The 17,308-nt window shown below is 48.4% G+C and overlaps 1 protein-coding gene across 1 annotated transcript in view; it reads right to left on the reverse strand.

Moving 5' to 3' along the window:
* RPRD1A (regulation of nuclear pre-mRNA domain containing 1A) overlaps positions 1-13,917 on the reverse strand; it is a 49,974-nt gene extending 36,057 nt beyond the window's left edge. The window contains exon 1 of the mRNA XM_056857442.1: positions 13,764-13,917. Coding sequence (XP_056713420.1) covers positions 13,764-13,914 — 151 coding nt within the window. The 5' untranslated portion in view covers positions 13,915-13,917. The remainder of the gene's footprint in view (positions 1-13,763) is intronic.
* Positions 13,918-17,308: the final 3,391 nt, after the last annotated feature.

Genomic DNA, 17,308 nt, shown 5'->3' on the forward strand with positions numbered 1-17,308 from the left:
TGGGCCTTCCCGGAGCTGCGCTGCGGGTGGCCGCGGTGCCTCTGCGTGGTGGACGACCTCGGGCGCGGGTTGTCGTGCTGGGACGAAATAATTCCTGGCGGCGTGGGCAAACGGCTGCAAAGTGGCCCATTTCTCCGCATGTAAGACAGGCACCCCTCTGAAATCAGGTTTCACGTTCCTGGGGCGGACGTGGGGGATTTCGTGGGACGAGCAGTGGTGCCTTGGGTTGAGGCTTTTGGGTGCCTTTTTCCTTGTGCTTTTGACGGACGAGAGAAATAAAGCGTCGGCGGCTTTCCACTTCCTCGGCTAATAGGATCCAGTCTTCGAGGGTATCGGGATCGCCTCGCATGTAAGACCAGTTCAGAATGTCAGGATGCAAGGCTTCCCTGAAATGATGGATCAGGGTGGTCTCGGGCCAACCTACAATTTTACTTGCCAGTCGTTGAAATTCATCGGCAAATTCTCGAACTGTAGCAGAGCCTTGTTTTAATTGTAAGAGTTCCGTTTTGGCTCTTTCCCCCAGGAAGGGGTCCTCAAACCTCCTTCTCAGGGCAGTCATGAAGTTGTTGAGGGAACGAATAGCACGAGAGCGGGTGTCAAACTGGAGGACCATCCAGTCAGCCGCTTTACCTGTCAGAAGGGAAGCTACGTAACGCACCCGGCTATCTTCCGTGGGGAAAAGTTGTCCTTGTTCTCGCATATAACTGTCCACTTGATGCAAGAAACAAGGCAAAGTCTCGAGAGATCCGTCATACGTAGTCCTCAATTTGAGTTGCTTCCAAGGGCCGGGCGCAGGTTGACCCGGTTGCACGGGTGGTCCGGGTGGAGGAGCAACAGGAGCTCCAGGAGGCAAGGGTGGAGCAGGCACATTAGCGGGTGGTTGCACGGGTGGTCCGGGCGGAGGAGCAACAGGAGCTCCAGGAGGCAAGGGTGGAGCAGGCACATTAGCGGGTGGCTGTACGGGTACCCCCTGACCCGGTATCGGAACGGGCTGTCTCTGAGCTATCAGGGTTTGTTGTAATTGCCTGTTCTCTTGAAGCATAAGTTCCATTACTTCCTGGAGTTGATCAACACGGTCGGAGAGCTCCCGATTCTGGGCTCGTAAGAGATGAACCTCCTCACTCGGGCCACCAGTAAGATAAGGCTTACTGGTCCGGAAGCTTGTGGCCCATTGAGAGCTATCCCCATATAAATCCTCGTCTTCAGACTCTCCTGAGTCTCGACGTCGGTCAGCCAAACGGCGTGCGCGTTGGGTCGCGCGCGACGGGACAAACGCCGGGGAAAAAGACAGACCCGATAGCCCTAGTAGATTGTCCTTGGGGCGCGTGTCCACGTTCGCCAGATTCCTAATCCTTGCTGCAGCCGCCCTGGCTGCTTCCGCAGCCTCTCTCTCTCTTGCGACCTTAGCCGCTTCGGCGGCTTGCTGATCCGCAAGAACTTTGGCATTCTCAAGTCTTAGGGCAGTCTCTGCCGTAATGCGCGGCAAAAGTTCTGTCTCCAGGAGTGTGAGTAGGGGGTCGGGTTCCCCGCCCAGCAGAGGTTGTACTCGAACCGCCAGTGCGGGTGCCTCGGCTCCAAAAGTCGAGGTCAAAACTTGAGCCAAGGTGGCTACCGGGGTGTCCTTTGTACATTCCACAAGGAGAAGAGCGGTGCTAATAGCGACTCGCTTGGCCTCAGCCTGACAGCTGGCTGCATCCGGGATCAGGGAAAAACCCTCCGGCGGGGCTCCCGCCATGGTAGAAAGAGTTTCTCGAGAAATAAGATTATCCAAAAGTCCAGTTAATATTTGTAAATCCTCAGTCGCCAATCGGGCATCGTCCAGTAATTGATCCAAGTCCTGAAGATCTAGACGAGCATCAGTATCCTCCGACGTTAACATCCAGAGACGTCCTTTAAGAGATTGCCACTGTTCCTGTACCAGTCCCCTCAAGCGGCAAACCTCTCGGGTCGTCCGGAAAAGTTCAGGGATTAAGTCTTGTAACAGAGTAGGATCCTCAGAGAAGGGCTCCAGGGTGTAGATCACCTGGAGAGCTGCACAGCTCCCATCCAAGTGGCAGGCGAACCCCCCTGGGCTCCAGCCTGGCTAGTAGAATGGTGAAGAGAAGGGATAGCTGTCATAATGTCAGCCCTTGGCCCACAGAACCAGAAATCACCACAAAGTCAGATAGAGTCCAAACAGATGGCTTTTACTGGTCAAATAGGCATACAGTGCAAACGAATAAAATGACAGCTATGAGAGACTCACTAGCTGGGAGATATTATAAGGCAGGAAAGGCGGGAGATTACACGCACAGGCTGAATACAGTTTCCCAGGAGCTGAGTTCCCAGGCCTAGGTATGCGACCTTGGGGGGCAGACAATACAGCGCAGAGACAGAGGCAATAACGAAACCGAGATAGCAGCCTGACACTTTATTTAATTTGTATCCTGAAATTATCCCAAAATTGTTAATTTCTTCCAATAAAATTTTACTGGAGTTCTCTACCTCTGTTAATGCAATTACAATATCATCTGCACATAAGCTAATTTTATGTTCAATCCTATTTATATTAATTCTCTTTATAGCTCTATTACTCTTTATAGTGATTACTAGTGAAGTGACAAATAATAGAGGAGAAAGGGGGCAACCTTGCCTAACCCCTCTTGAAATATTGCAAGGAGCCGATAATTCTCCATGTATCCTTATTTTTGCATAACAGTGGTATAAAATATCTCCACCCATTTCTGAAAATTATAACCAAATCTAAAAGTATTTACTGTCTCCTTGAAAGATGTACATTCCACCATGTCGAAGGCTTTCTCCGCATCGAAGAACATAACTGATTTTAATTTATACTTTTTAATTGTTTCAATTAAATTATTTCCTTATATTAGCTGACAACTCCCTTTGAGGAATAAACCCATTTTGATCAATTGATATATATTTCCCTATAATCAGTTTCAATCTATTGGACAGGATTGTGGTATCTTATAATCAGTGTTTAGTAGACTAATTGTCCTATACGAACTGGGAGAAGCTGGATCTTTATCTGATTTCAAAATAACAACCACAGTGCTCTCTGACCAAGAGTCGAAATTTCCCTTGTTTGTAAATGTCTTTATTGAGTTAAATAAGGTATTTTAATTAAATGAAAAAAATCTTTATAAAATTCCAAAATAAAGCAATCCAGGCCTGGTGACTTATTAAGTTTTATTTTTTTTAACAACAGATTCCAATTATTGCGTACTTATCTCCCTATCCATTACTTCCTTATCTTCTTTTGATAATTAAGGGATTTTAATTTTCTTTAAAAAAAGCTTTGACTGCATTTTTATTAGGTTGTTTGGAGTTATACAACGTCTGGTAGAAATCATGAAATGTTTGAAGATTTTTTTTATTATCAGGAGAACTTACCATTCCCTTAATCAAATTTTACTATATTTTGTTTGGCTTTAATTTTCCTAACTTTATTAGCTAATAATTTTCCAGCTTTATCTCCATATTGAAAAATATTGTTTTGTAAGTAACATCTGTTTATGAATAGATATAATATCAATCTGTGCTAATTTCAATTTCTCGTCTAATTTCTATCATTATTTCTTTGCTTTGCTTCTTTTTATGCTGATTTTCTAATTTTTTTATCTTTTGTAAACATTTCTGCCTTTCTGCATTCTTTACTTTCTTCAGGTAAGCTTATTTACTTATTGCGAGACCTCTAAAATATGCTTTGGTGGCCTCCCAGATATTTAAGGCAGAGCTTTCTGCTTGGTTGTTTATTTCAAAATAAAGTTTGAGTTCCTTGTCTACCTTTCTTTTAATTATCTGATTATTCAAAAGTTCTTTATTTAATATCAATGAATTTTAGTACTTGTTGTCAGTAGTCAGATATAAATAAACTGGAGCATGATCAGCATAAATCATATTGCCTATAGTGGCTTTTTTGATCTTATTGATAATTAAGTTAGAACAACTTGCAGTTACTTCATCTAGAGGGCTTTCAAACTTGAAATTTGTTATACACCCTACATACATATCTGGGCTTTTATAATTTTGTTTATATATTGCGATACATTTTTTGAGTGTGCTTTAAATAGGTTTTTATCTGACCACTGATGAAGGCCTGTTGGCCAAAACGCGTATGGTGTGTGGTTTATGATTATCAGCCTTACCACAGTTGCAATTGAGCTATTGATTCGTCCATAGATACAGAAGGAACCATGTTCTTAACAGCTGAAGTTTTCACTCCCATCCCCATTTACACCCTGCCTTGAACACATGAAGCTGCCTTATACTGAATCAGACCCTTGGTCCATCAAAGTCAGTATTGTTTACTCAGACAGGCAGCAGCTCTCCAGGGTCTCAGGTAGAGGTCTATTCACATCAACTACTTGCCTAGTCCCTTTAACTGGAGATGTCGGGGATTGAACCTGGGACCTTCTGCGTGGCAAGCAGATGCTCTACCACTGAGCCATGGCCCCTGTCCCCCCACTTCCCTATTTCTTGCTTAATCAGCTTTTCTGGATTCTTGTTCACTACCGCTTACATCTAAAAGCAACTCTAAATCGATCTTTTAAACCTTTCTTCTTTGTTCTTCCTTTTGTACTCTCCTCTTGCCATCCTCCATCTGTTTCTCACCTTCTGGTTTAAAAAAAAACAACGCTTTTCTTTTCAATAAGAGATTGCCTATCTGGATCTTCATTTCCTTCTCTTCTCCCCCCCCCCCTTGAAAGTTAACTTCTGGCTCTCACTTTGCCCAGTTTTTTGTGTGTCTGCTTCTCCTCTCCCAACATTTTCATTTGGGAGGGTCCTTTTTCTCTCTTTGCTCCCCTCCCTTTATAACGGGTAGAAAAATCTACCTCTAATCAAAGGAATTGTCGGCTCCACCTACATAACACATGTAAGGTGGCTTACATTGCTTTCCTCTTCCCTTATTTATCCCTGAACAACCCTGAAGGGGAGGGTCAGGTTGAGAGTTAATGACTGGCCCAAAGGTACACAAAAAGCTTCACAGCTGAGTAAGGATTTGAACCCAAGTGCCCAATGTCTTAGACTGATACTCTAACCATTAGACCCCACCGCATCACCAACAACCTCCTGGGATTCATGCCCCAGCATTCTCACCCCATCAGAATATAGCATCCGTAACCAACGGAGAGGAAAAAAGAATGACAGATCACAAAAGGAATCCCACACGATAACAAGCAAAGGCTTTAACAACCTTCTACTTGGTATTTATGATAATCAATGGCTTAAAACAGAAAACTGACTTAATTTCTTCTAAAAACAGTACAGCAGTTCACAATGAGACATACTGCGCATTTCTGAAGGGAGGGTCTGACTCGGCTTAGGAGCCTACGTCACCCCGCAGCACCATAAGTGCCTGGTTATCCCAGGATAACCAGGCACTTATGCCGCCATGGAGGGCATCCCCGCTGGCCCTGGGACCCTATGCCACAGCACGGGGCTTGGTGGGACCTTCCATTGGTGTTCTCCCCTCCGCGGCAGCCAGGAAGCCTCTAAGGAAGCTTCTCAACTGCACCATCCCAGCTGCCACCGTCCCCGTCCCACCCAGGAATGGGCTCAAATCACTGCTTATGACTCACAAGTTTAAAGACACTATTAAGGGAAATATATTCATTAATGCTGATAAATACTACAAAAAGGACCACAACAGGGAAATATACCTTGCCTTCAAGAGAAAAAAAAGAATCTTAAGGAAACTATCCTGCCTAGGCAATAAATATGCACTACCATAAATTAAAGATAATTAGAAATAGAGATGTTTAGTTTAGAATTTAATATGAACCATGCAAATTGAGAAAGGTGCAATATTAAGGCAATAGAAATGTTTAACACCAAATATTTAACACAAGTCAAACTGTTAAACTGTTAAACATAATAGAAAAGATTAAAAAATGCATGTTTCTATTTCTCTTATTCTCCAGCATTCAGCCATCATTTTAACCACCACTAAAATTATGAGGACTAAAATCCTATTTTAAGATGAGATTCTCAAAATTCTAATGATAGCCCACATAACACTGCTTGACAGCTTTTTAGATAATTTTTTGTGGCAGGTCACTTAAACGTTCACCCCAAATAAGTACCCTTTTTAAAGATAGTCTCCGAACTGTAAATAAAAAAATTCAAAGGAAGATACTTTGTTTTTAAATGCAGTTTTTACAAATCATAAAATGAAGACATACAATTAAGAAATTCCTAGACTGCCAGCATGACATCTCGCATGACAGAAACTTTAATTTAGCAAAAACCTTTAGTTCAACTACTAATCTGACCCTGTTTTTCATCAATCCAGTAGACAAAGTACATAGTTGACATTATGATTAACAGTTTGGAGATCAATTCAGATAATCATAATTTGAAAATCAAACTATGTCTAAACAAGCGGAGAGCCAGTGAGCTCTAGTGGTTAAGAGTGGCAGACTCTAATCTGGAGAACCAGGTTCGATTCCCCACTCCTTCACATGAAACTTGCTGGGTATCCTTGGGCCAGTCACAGTTCTCTCAGCCCACGCAGAGGCAGGCAATGGCACACAACCTCCAAACTCCTCTTGCCTTGAAAATCCTACAAGGGTCACCATAAGTCATCTGTGACTTGAAGGCACGTTCCACAAGCGATTAAAGTTTCCAGTGAAGAACTATTTTCCTCAGCACAAGAAAACTATCTTTCGAAGGGCAGTGAAAACCACCTGACTGAATGCTCATCTAGAGTAACCTGCTATCTCCCCTTGTTGAACAGGTAAATTACAGCACTCTTGCTCAATATATTAACAATATTATCTAGAATTCAAAAGAAACCAATAGTCTATATATTTTTATGCCTATATGGGCAATTTTACTAAGTGTTAATGTCACACTATAACCATAGACTATATATTCACCTAAAAATTCTTTCCAAATAATACAGTAAATAATCTCCATTGTTCTAGTATAAAGTATTCAAGGTCATACAAAGGAAAGTAAATCTCACAGTAGAACGATCACTTTACTGAGATTTACTTTTCTTTGTATGACCTTGAATACTTTATTCTAGAACAGTGGAGATTATTTACTGTATTATTTGGAAAGAATTTTTAGGTGAATATATAGTCTATGGTTATAGTGTGACATTAACACTTAGTAAAATTGCCCATATAGGCATAAAAATATATATAGACTATTGTGAATTCTAGATAATATTGTTAATATATTGAGCAAGAGTGCTGTAACGTACCTGTTGAATATCTATTCCAGCACCTATAGTGTTGTCTTAGTGATATTTTCCCTTGTTGGGCAGCAAATTAGAAGGCCTACAGATTTTATAAAATCTCTTCGATACTCTCTCAAAAATGTGTAAGACAACATTCAGTGTTAACACAGTACTACACACAGCTAAGAAAAAAAATAGTCACTTATCTAACATATCACAAAATACATTTAACCAGTATGGGCACAAATAAAAAATATTCCTTCCCCTAGTGTTTCTTCTACCAAAAAGGCTCCCTTAATTAGAAAGCTTTGAAAACACAGTCGCCATTTTCCCCACAACGTGGACACATGGTTATTCAAATAACTTCTACAGGAAAATGGAGGAAGTGAGCACAAATAGAAAAAGGTTGCAGCCACAGAGCAACACTAAAAAGGAGAATTCATATAAAGCATAACACCCAAGTGCAGCAATTATTTCACGAGCGTGGCTCAAAAGACCAACTTAAGAAAGCAAAGTCTGAAGTCATCATTCCCATGCCAATATGTATAAAATAGCAGTTGAGATGTAATAAGGTTCAGCATATATTCTTGTAAGAGAATAGTCTCTTAAGATGAAAGTGATGGTGAAAATAACTGTGCACCAAGCTTGGTTTTAGCAAGTTCATATGGAACTTACATTGGAAAAGTTATATGTCCTATGCCAGTGATGGCGAACCTTTTAGAGACAGAGTGCCCAAACTGCAACCCAAAACCCACTTATTTATCGCCGAGTGCCAATGCGGCAATTTAACCTGAATACTGAGGTTTTAGTTTAGGCATTCCCGCACATTTGGAGTCATGCATAGTTTGGTTCAAGTCCTGCAGCACCTTAGAGACCAAAATGATTTGCGTGGGGTGGGGTGGGAGAGAGATCTAGCCATTTATGCATGGGAGGTTTTGGCTTGGATTTGCCGCTCTCTAGATGCACATTTCCCCCATCCAAATTCTCAAAACTCAACTATAAGCTTCCATGTAGTTTTTAGAATTCAGACGGGGGAAATGTGCACCTAGAGAGTGGCAAATCCAAGGCAAAACCTCCCAGGCAAGAAAGAGCCTCTCTCTTTGGAGAGCCAGAGGACCCTTCCTCAGATACAAGCAGGAGCGGAGACCCTGAGCCCCTCTATCCCAGTCGGAAGGTGGGGAGGGGTGTTGCAAAGAAGGGATGCGGGGGACAATGCAAAATTGCCAGCAGCTTGGTTAGAGCCAGGGAGGGGGGTGGAGAGGGAGCAAGAGAGGGTGAGAAGAAAAGGAAAGGCCATTTATGCATGGGAGGTTTTGCCTTGGGATTTGCCGCTTTCTAGATGCACATTTTCTCCATCTGAATTCTCAAAACTCTGCTCTCCAAACGCACATTTGCCCCAGCCAAATTCTCAGAACTCAATAATAAGCCCCCGTGCAGTTTTGAGAATTCAGATGGGGGAAAATGTGCACCTTGAGAGCGCCAAATCCAAGGCAAAACCTCCCGTGCGTTTTCGCCCAGAAAGAAACGAGGAGCTTCTTCTTCCAAGGGCGAACCCGCCCCCCCCCCAATGCATAAATATCCAAGAAGAAGCCCCAGAGAAACCCTGCAATGGAGGGAATCCCCTGGAGGGGGGGAAGCAGATGGGCTGGAAGGCTCCTCTCTCCAGAGAAGGTGGGCCCCCTGATGCAAAGGAAGGGAAGGGGGGCGGGAAACGAGCCCGGGAGAGACAGTTGCGGCCTCAGTGCGAGGCGCGCGAGGCGCCCGGAGTGAGTCACAGGGGTGTCAGGAACAAAAGTAAAGTGGGATGGAGCAGAAGGGCCCCTCCCCCCCAAGGGTCCCAAGCCGCGCCTTTGGGGATGGGGGGGAAGGGGGGCAGCCCTCGGGCCCAAAGGTGTCCCCACCCCCCACCGCTTCCGGTGGGGATCCTTTGCCCCTCCCCCCCGCCTCTCCAGGACGCTCCTCCCGGTGGGGCAGGGGGAGACCCTCCTCTGCGGCGGCGGCGCCCCCAGGCCCCCCAGCCCGCGTCTCCACAGAGGGGGGGACCGCAGGCGGCCGGACCCCCCCAGGAGCACCCTGCCGCCCTCAGCCAGCGCCAGCAGGGCCCCCCCTCAACACGCCCCCCCACACTTGGGGATAGCAGACGGAGGGGCAGAAAAACCCTCCCTCCCACCCTCATTTTCTCAGCCCGGGCTCTGGACTTTTAGACGCTCCTCCCCCTGCCCGCCTGGGACGAGGCGGCGGCGAGTGTGGCGTGGAGAAGCCGGCAGCCCAGAGGCCCCAGCAGCCCGGCGGCGGCTGCAGAAGACGAGCAGGGCTGCCCGGCCGCTTCCCCGGGGCCGCTCTGGATGGAGAGGCGCAGGGTGCGCCGGAGAGGTCCCCTGTGAGCAAGGGCGGCGGCGGCGGCTCCGTAGCGGTCCCTTCCTCTCCTGTAGCACCGGAGCAGCGGTCGGGTCCCTCCTCCTGCCTGCCTGCCTGGGCGGCGGAGCGAGTGAATGGCTGGGGTGGGGGGCGCCGGAGGGGGGGTGGCGCTGCCGGCTGGCTCCGGCCCCTGCGCGTGCCCACAGAGAGGGCTCCACGTGCCGGAGTCGGCACGCGTGCCATAGGTTCGCCAACACAGTCCTATGCAAACATACCAAAAACTTAGAACTGCTACAAGGAATCACAGAATCATAGTACGATAGAGTTGGAAGGGGCCATACAGGCCATCTAGCCCAGGAGCAGGGAACCTTTTTCCTACCAAGGGCCATTTGCATATTTATAACATCATTCGGGGGCCATACCAGGCGTAGATCTCCCGGCGGGGGGGGGGAGATGCTAGGGTTGCCAGGTCTCCAGCCACCACCTGGAGGTTGGCAGCCCAAGGAAAGGAAGGAGGGGGAGGGAAAGAAGGCAGGCAGGCAAGGGAGGGAGGGAGAAAGAAAGGAAGGAAGAGGAAGGAAGGAACTGGGGATAGATGGATGGATGGATGGATGGATGGATGGATGGATGGATGGATGGATGGAAGGAAGGAAGGAAGGAAGGAAGGAAGGAAGGAAGGAAGGAAGGAAGGAAGGAAGAAAGAAAGAAAGAAAGAAAGAAAGAAAGAAAGAAAGAAAGAGAACTGGGAAAGAGAAGGAAGGAACTGGGGATGAAAGGGAGAAAGGAAGGATGAAAGGAAGGAAGAGTGGGGAGAGGGAGGGAGGGAGAAATAGGAAGGAAGGAATTGGGAAAGGAAAGAGAAGGAAGGAACTGGGGAAGAAAGGATGAAAGGGAGAAAGGAAGGAAGAAAGAAATGGGGGGAGAGAGAAAGAACGGAGGGAGACGGCAGGCCCTTCTCTGGAGGACATGTGGCTGCTGAGGGGCTACCTGGCCCTCCACGAGCGCCCTGAGGAGGCGGGCAAAAATGGCCAGGGAGAGGCGCCTGAGGAAAACGATGATGGCAACAGCAGCAACCTGGAGCTGGACTTTTAGGAGCCGCCTGAGGGGGACGGAGAGGAGCTGCTGCTGGAGCCTGGAGAAGGAGGCCCGGCCTCATTGTTGCTGGCCTCCCCGCCGCCTGTCAGCTGTTGGGCGGGGAGAGGTGGGGGAGAGGAAGAAGCCAGCGGCTTTTTATAGGATAGGGTAGGAGGCACTGGAGCTGAATTTGTGGAACCAAGGGGGCGGTGGCCCGAAAAGTTTGGGAACCACTGGTCTAGATGGAAACTCTTAATTTAATTTCAGCCCATTGGTTCTGGTCCGATCTTCTGGAGCAACAGAAAACTACTCGGCACCATCCTCCATATGACAGCCCGTCAAGTACTTGAAGATGGTTATCATATCCCCTCTCCTCCTCTTCAGGCTAAACATACCCAGCTCCTTCAGTCTTTCCTCAAAGGACTTGGTCTCCAGACCCCTCACCATCTTTGTTGCCCTCCTCTGGACACGTTCCAGCTTGTCTACAACCTTCTTAAATTGTGGTGCCCAAAACGGAACACAGTACTCTAGGTGAGGTCCAACCAGAGCAGAGTAAAGCGATACCATCACTTCGCGTGAACTGGACACTATACTTCTGTTGCTGTAGCCCAAGATCGCATTTGCCTTTTTAGCTACCGCATCACACTGCTGAGTCATGTTCAGTGTTTTGTCTACTAAGACCCCAAGATCCTTTTTGCACACACTACTGATAAGACAAGTCTTCCCCATCCTATAATTATTTCTTCATTTCATTTTGGTGCAGCCCAAAGCACAACATATCTCCTCCTACTGCTCATCTTCTAGAACTGCAGGTATTCTAAAACAAAAATAAATGGCTGGCTACCCACTGCTGTTCTTTTTTAAATAGTTGCTGTGACTTTTCTTTTAACTGCAGCCTGAGTCCGACATTCTACAATGTTCAGCTTGTCCACAATGCTACTTGCAAGAGCCTTGCAGCAGGAGACTAATGTGGTACCGCTGGCTTCCCTGCTGCAGTCAACAAGCTCTTTAGTCCAGCATAAACAATCTCTTCCTATGACCAACAAAAAACCCAGGGGGACCTGAAAGACATGTAATGGAGAATAAACTTCCATGAGATCCGGCCCACAAGAAGCTCGTGTTAAAATGAATGTGCTAATCTTTAAGGACTATTTGTTGTTGCTGTAGCACTGAACTATTATGTAGTATCCCTACCAGTCTAGAATGCTATGGGCATATCATTCATTCAGCTTTATTTATCTATTGAACACAATCACCAGCTGACTTTCTCCCTTGAACTCAAAGTGGCTTGCGATATAAATCAAACAAATATTAAAAATACAATAATGTTCTGGTGGTCTTGAGGCGCCTGACACTCTTGACACGTTTTTCATGCAAATTCTATGACAGTTTAGGAGCTTTTCTGACATCACTCCCTTCTTATATCTTTTCCCATCTACTTGGAGTACTGTCACATACTCAATCTTCTGTCTGAAAATGAAAACCACATCTCGCTGGCAGTTTCCAAATACATCTTCGCTGCATTGAGGATTCAAGCTGCTGCCGTTAACTCTGTGCTTAGTTAAATATCCCTGATTCTGTAGCTATTTTGATTGTAATTTTAATTTGCTATCTTAAAATATGCATTCACTATTTACTTCCTTTTACACACTGAATGGATGTTCCCTTTCTCTTGCATTTTAATTATTGTTATATTATTTTGTCTAAACGCCAATATGCTATACAGACTCACCAGATTAAATGAATGAACGCAATAACATTTACACCCTATCCTACACATCCTTGTCCAGGCATTCCACAAGGCATCACCAATTCCCTATTCTATAACAACCCCACAAGGTGTGTTAGACGCTGGCATTAGAGATACGGGCGAGGGGGGGGGCTTTCATACAAGCAGAATAATACACTCTGGCGAGCGCTTGCAAGCAGATTTTGCTGTTTCCGACCAGCTGTGCCCTGCCCTCTTCCATCAGTGGATTCCTCGGTACATATCCTTTTGCGTTGTCCTTATGTGTCTCAACTTAGGCTATAATGGATTACACCACGTTTTAACAAACAGTCCATGTTTTCTTGAATAACTTTGGAGCAATAGGTTCAGCTCCTCTTAGAGACATCAGGAAGATTTTTCTAACAGAGCGGTTCCTTGGTGGAACAGGCTTCCTTGGGAGGTGGTGAGCTCTCCTTCCCTGGAGGTTTTTAAGCAGAGGCTAGATGGCCATCTGTCAGCAATGCTGATTCTATTACCTGAGGCAGATCATGAGAGGGAGGGCATCTGGGCCATCTTCTGGGCATGGAGTAGGGGGTCCCTGGGGGTCTGGGGAGGTAGTTGTGAATTTCCTGCATGGTGCAGGGGGTTGGACTAGATGACCCCGGTGGTCCCTGCCAACTCTATGACTTCTATGACCCTCAGCGTACTTATTTTGTCTCTCTTTTTTTGGAGGCTGCAGAGAAGAGTCGAAGGGAGGTGTTTTTAGAGATGGGGCTTATTTAAGTCTTATTGTTCAAGACCTCGGTCCAAGAACAAGGGGAAACAAAGGAAGTTTCACACAGCAAGAAATCTGGCTGCCATGTATATTGAAAGCGGACTGAGCGTGCCCTGGTCTGGGGGGCGGGGAGAGATGGAACCCGGCTCCAAGCACCCCTTGCCCTGAGAGGGTCCATGGTGGCTCAGTGGCAGAGCACCTGCTCGGCATGCAGAAGGTCCCGGGTTCGATCCCCGGCGGCCTCTCCAGTAAAAGGGACCGGGCAGGTAGGGTGATGGGAAAGACCCTTTTCTGCCTGAGACCCTGGAGAGCCGCGGCCCGTCTGAGTAGACCGATACCGACTGGGAGGGACCCGTGGGGGGGGGGGGGTCTGGTTCGGTATAAGGCAGCTTCGTGTGTTCAACCCCGGGCCAGCTGTTCTCTCTCAGCCAAGTCTGCCTCGCAAGGTTGTTGTGACGACAATGAACGGAGGGCGGGAGGACCAAATCTGACCCCTTCGCCGCCCCCGGGGGGGCTCCTCAGGAGAGCTCATTCAGAAAGCAAATGCTGCGGCGGCGGCGGCGGCGGTGCCGGGTTTCCCCCCCCCGCTCCCCCGCGGGCGCCAGGAGCCGGGCCCGGGCCTCCCCCGCCCCGCCCCGCCCCGCCCCCGCCGGGCTGACCTCTGCGCAGCTCCCGCTCCCAGACGGTGACGATGAGGGGCGAGTGCTTGCGGTGGTGGATGAGCCACAGGCTGAGCGTCTGGACGCTCTGCTGCGAGTTGCTCAGCTCCGACAGCTTCCGCTCCAGCGCCGCCTCCGAGAAGGCCGACATGGCCCCGCCGCGCCCCAGCACGGTCGGTTAGGCCGCACAAAATGGCGGCGGAGGCGGCGGCGGACGACCCCTCAGCGACGCCGCGGCAGCCGCAGGGCCACGCCCCCCCGGCGCGCACGAGTGGCGTCACAAAGCGTCGCCGGCGCGTCCGGCCGCGACGACGCAGGAGCAGCCCGGGCGCCTCCCTCGCCGCCTGTTCCCGCCCCTCGCGGACGCGGCTTCCCCGCCGGCCTCCAAGTGGAGGCGCTGCCTGTCACTCCAGCGCATACGGGCCCATCTGTCCCATTGGCCTACTGCACCTGACGGAGGCGGCCTCCGACTGGAGGCGCCCCTTGTCACTCCAGCGCGAACGCGCCCGCCCCTTTGCCCGCGCCCTGACCTCCCCTACCTGTCACTCCACCGCAAACGCGCCCACCCGTCCAATGGGCGTACCGTGCTTGAGGGACGCTGCCCCCCCGCTGGCCTCCGATTGGAGGGTTCAACTGTCACTCCCTCCTGTTCCAGGAGACTCCTGCGGCGGCTCCCGCGGGGAGGAGCGAGGCGAGCTCGGCGTCCCCAATGCGCGGTGGCCGAGGCGAAAGGAGGCAAGGCCTCTGAGCATGCACAGAGTGTCTGGCGGAGGGAGGAGGCGTCCGCCTGCCGCCAGGACGAGAGCTGGGTGGCGAGGAGGGGAGTCCGGTGCTCGGCATGGGGCGCTGGCAGCTGCCGGGCCCGCCTCTGCCGCGGGCCTCTGTTGTCACCCGTTCGCTGTTATCCGGGCCCCGCCTTTCTTCCCGGGCGGGGGACGCGGGCGGGGCTCTCTCCCTTCTAACCCTCACAACAACTCTGCGAGGTGGGCTGGCCCCAGAGTCAGCCAACACCTTTCCAGGGCGGGGGGTGGGGGGGTTGAACCTGGCCCAGGCCCGAGGCGCCTAACCCCTCGCCCCTCGGGTAGTTTTATCCCAGCAGTATGTCGATTTCTGCATCCTCGCAGAGGCCGGCTGGGGCCTGGGCTGGGCTGGGCTGGGCTGGCCGTCCTGGAGAACCGTGGAAGGAGTAGAAAAAGAAGAGTTGGTTTTTATATGCTGACTTTCTCTACCTTTTAAGGAGAATCAAACCAGTTTACAACCGACTTCCTCTCCCCACATCAGACACCTTGTGAGGTAGGTGGGACTGAGAGAGTTCGGAGAGAACTGTGACTAGCCCAAGGTCACCCAGTTGGCTTCACTTGGAGGAGTTGGGGAACCAACCCCATTCACCAGATTCAATCAGTCATTTATTTGCAGTCATAGACCATCAAATAAAACAAATTTGCATAGTTAAATAGCATAGGATAAATACAAAATAGATTTGCTATTTAAAATGTTCACCCGATTAGACTCCATCCATGGGGTTTAACGCATGGGCAGAATGGGGATTAACACATGGGCAGAATGTTCCTGGTTCGCTCTTCTGTTATCTCACAATATTTTAATCCCACAATATTTAAGACTGGATAATCAAACGCATGATGCCAGCCCATCCCACTATAAGTCTGAAACAAGTAGCTGCTGGAGGCTCCCCGTGCGTTTGAACCAACCATATAATGTGGGATAGTTTGCAATGTGGGATAGCAGGGGAGTGACATCGCCCAAGGATTGGCTGAGGAGTTATCCAATCAAAGGGCGATTCTCCCCCTTTTTTTTTTCTTGGAACACCAGCTTTCCGGTATACCATCATCTCAACCAATTGCTCGCGCAGGAAAGGGGGCGGGACGGAGGAGACCGGTAAGGGGCATTAGTAGCGAGCTAATCGAGTCATTACACACACGTCAGCGTTCCGGTAATGTGGCGAAATAAAAAAAGTAGCGGTTTAGCACCAAAAAGATTGCTAGAAACCAGGGATTGCTTAACCTGGGTTTTTTTGCCTTAATTCGCTACTAAGGTGGGTCCGATGCGCAGCCCTTGGACGGTCATGCGTGTGGACCACGGGGATTCGCTACTTTTAAGGCACAAAGGCGAGACAAATTGGCTGTGTGTTAAACCCCAATGTTCTTGGTTCGCTCCTCCCTTATCTCACAATATTTTAATCCGAGACTGGATAGTCAAATGCATCACGCTAGTCCATCCCACTATAAATCCGAAGCAAGTAGCTGCTGGAGGCTCCCCGTGTGTTTGAGCCACCCATATAATGTGGGATAGTAGGGGAGTGACCGCCGTGTCATTGCCCAAGGATTGGTTGAGGGGTTATCCAATCAAAGGCCAATTCTCCCCCTTTTTTTCTTGGGACACCAGCTTTCCAGTATACTATTGTGACGGTGTTAAGTACCCCCCCCCCTTACAGGGCTGGTGGGGGGGGGTCTGTCTGGTCTGGAGAGGGTTGGGGCTTGAGGCACCTCTTCAGCCTCAGACCAGTCCGAGGGAGAGTCTGAGCTTTCCTCTCCCTCGGAGGCTACCCGGGTGGCTCTATGCTCAGCCAGCCTGGGTCACAGCCTGCTTCCTCCCTGGCTACAGCTCTCCTCTGGCCTTTTATCCTCTTCAGGCCAGAGAAGCTCTGCCCCTTCCACCTTCTGCCCTCCCCCTGGAAGTCCATAAAAGGAGCTCTCCTTCCCCGTCACGTCACTTCCCTTCCTAGCCTGCATCGCGGCTCGCACCTGCCCCGCCCTTGCTCACCTGCAGCTCAGCTGTTTGTCGGGGCTGGGAGCCTGAACGAAAGGAGGTTAGTAGCAGGCTAGTCATGTGATTACACACACGCCGGTGTTCCGGTAATGTAGCGAAATTTTTAAAAAGTAACGGTTTAGCACTGAAAAGATTGCTAGAAAACAGGGATTGCTTAACCCATTTTTTTGTGTGCTTAATTCGCGCCTAAGGTGGGTCCGATGCGCAGCCCTTGGACGGTCATGCGTTTAGACCACGGGAATTCGATACTTTTAAGGCACAAAGACGAGACAAATTGGCCATGCGTTAAACCCCCATGAGAGCCAGAATGGAGTAGTGGTTCAGAGCAGTAGACTCTAATCTGGAGAACTGGGTTTGATTTTCCGCTCCACATGAATGGACTCTTTTTTAAAAAAAATATTTTATTAGATTTTTTAGATTACAGAAAAGAAAGGGAAAAGGGGATAGGGAACATATATCTTGACATATCTTGTTGGGTTAGCGTCTAGGACAGGTCTTCTCCCTTCTTATCTCTTACTGACATCAAACTTCTATTTTAATCTAATTTCTATTTTGGCTTCATTCCATTTTTATTACCATTATGTAATTCACGAATATCAAACAGTTACTTTAACACTTCTTATTTTTATCTATTCTTACTCATATCTTAAATCATCTACAGTCAGCTCAATTGAACACATATTATTTCTATCTTTAATTTACAGTGTATTTTCCATGAAATAGTTGCCATTTCTGTTCGTGTTCTTCTTTATCCAGTT

This window comes from Euleptes europaea, chromosome 11, assembly GCF_029931775.1.
Source record: "Euleptes europaea isolate rEulEur1 chromosome 11, rEulEur1.hap1, whole genome shotgun sequence".
Taxonomy (NCBI): domain Eukaryota; kingdom Metazoa; phylum Chordata; class Lepidosauria; order Squamata; family Sphaerodactylidae; genus Euleptes; species Euleptes europaea.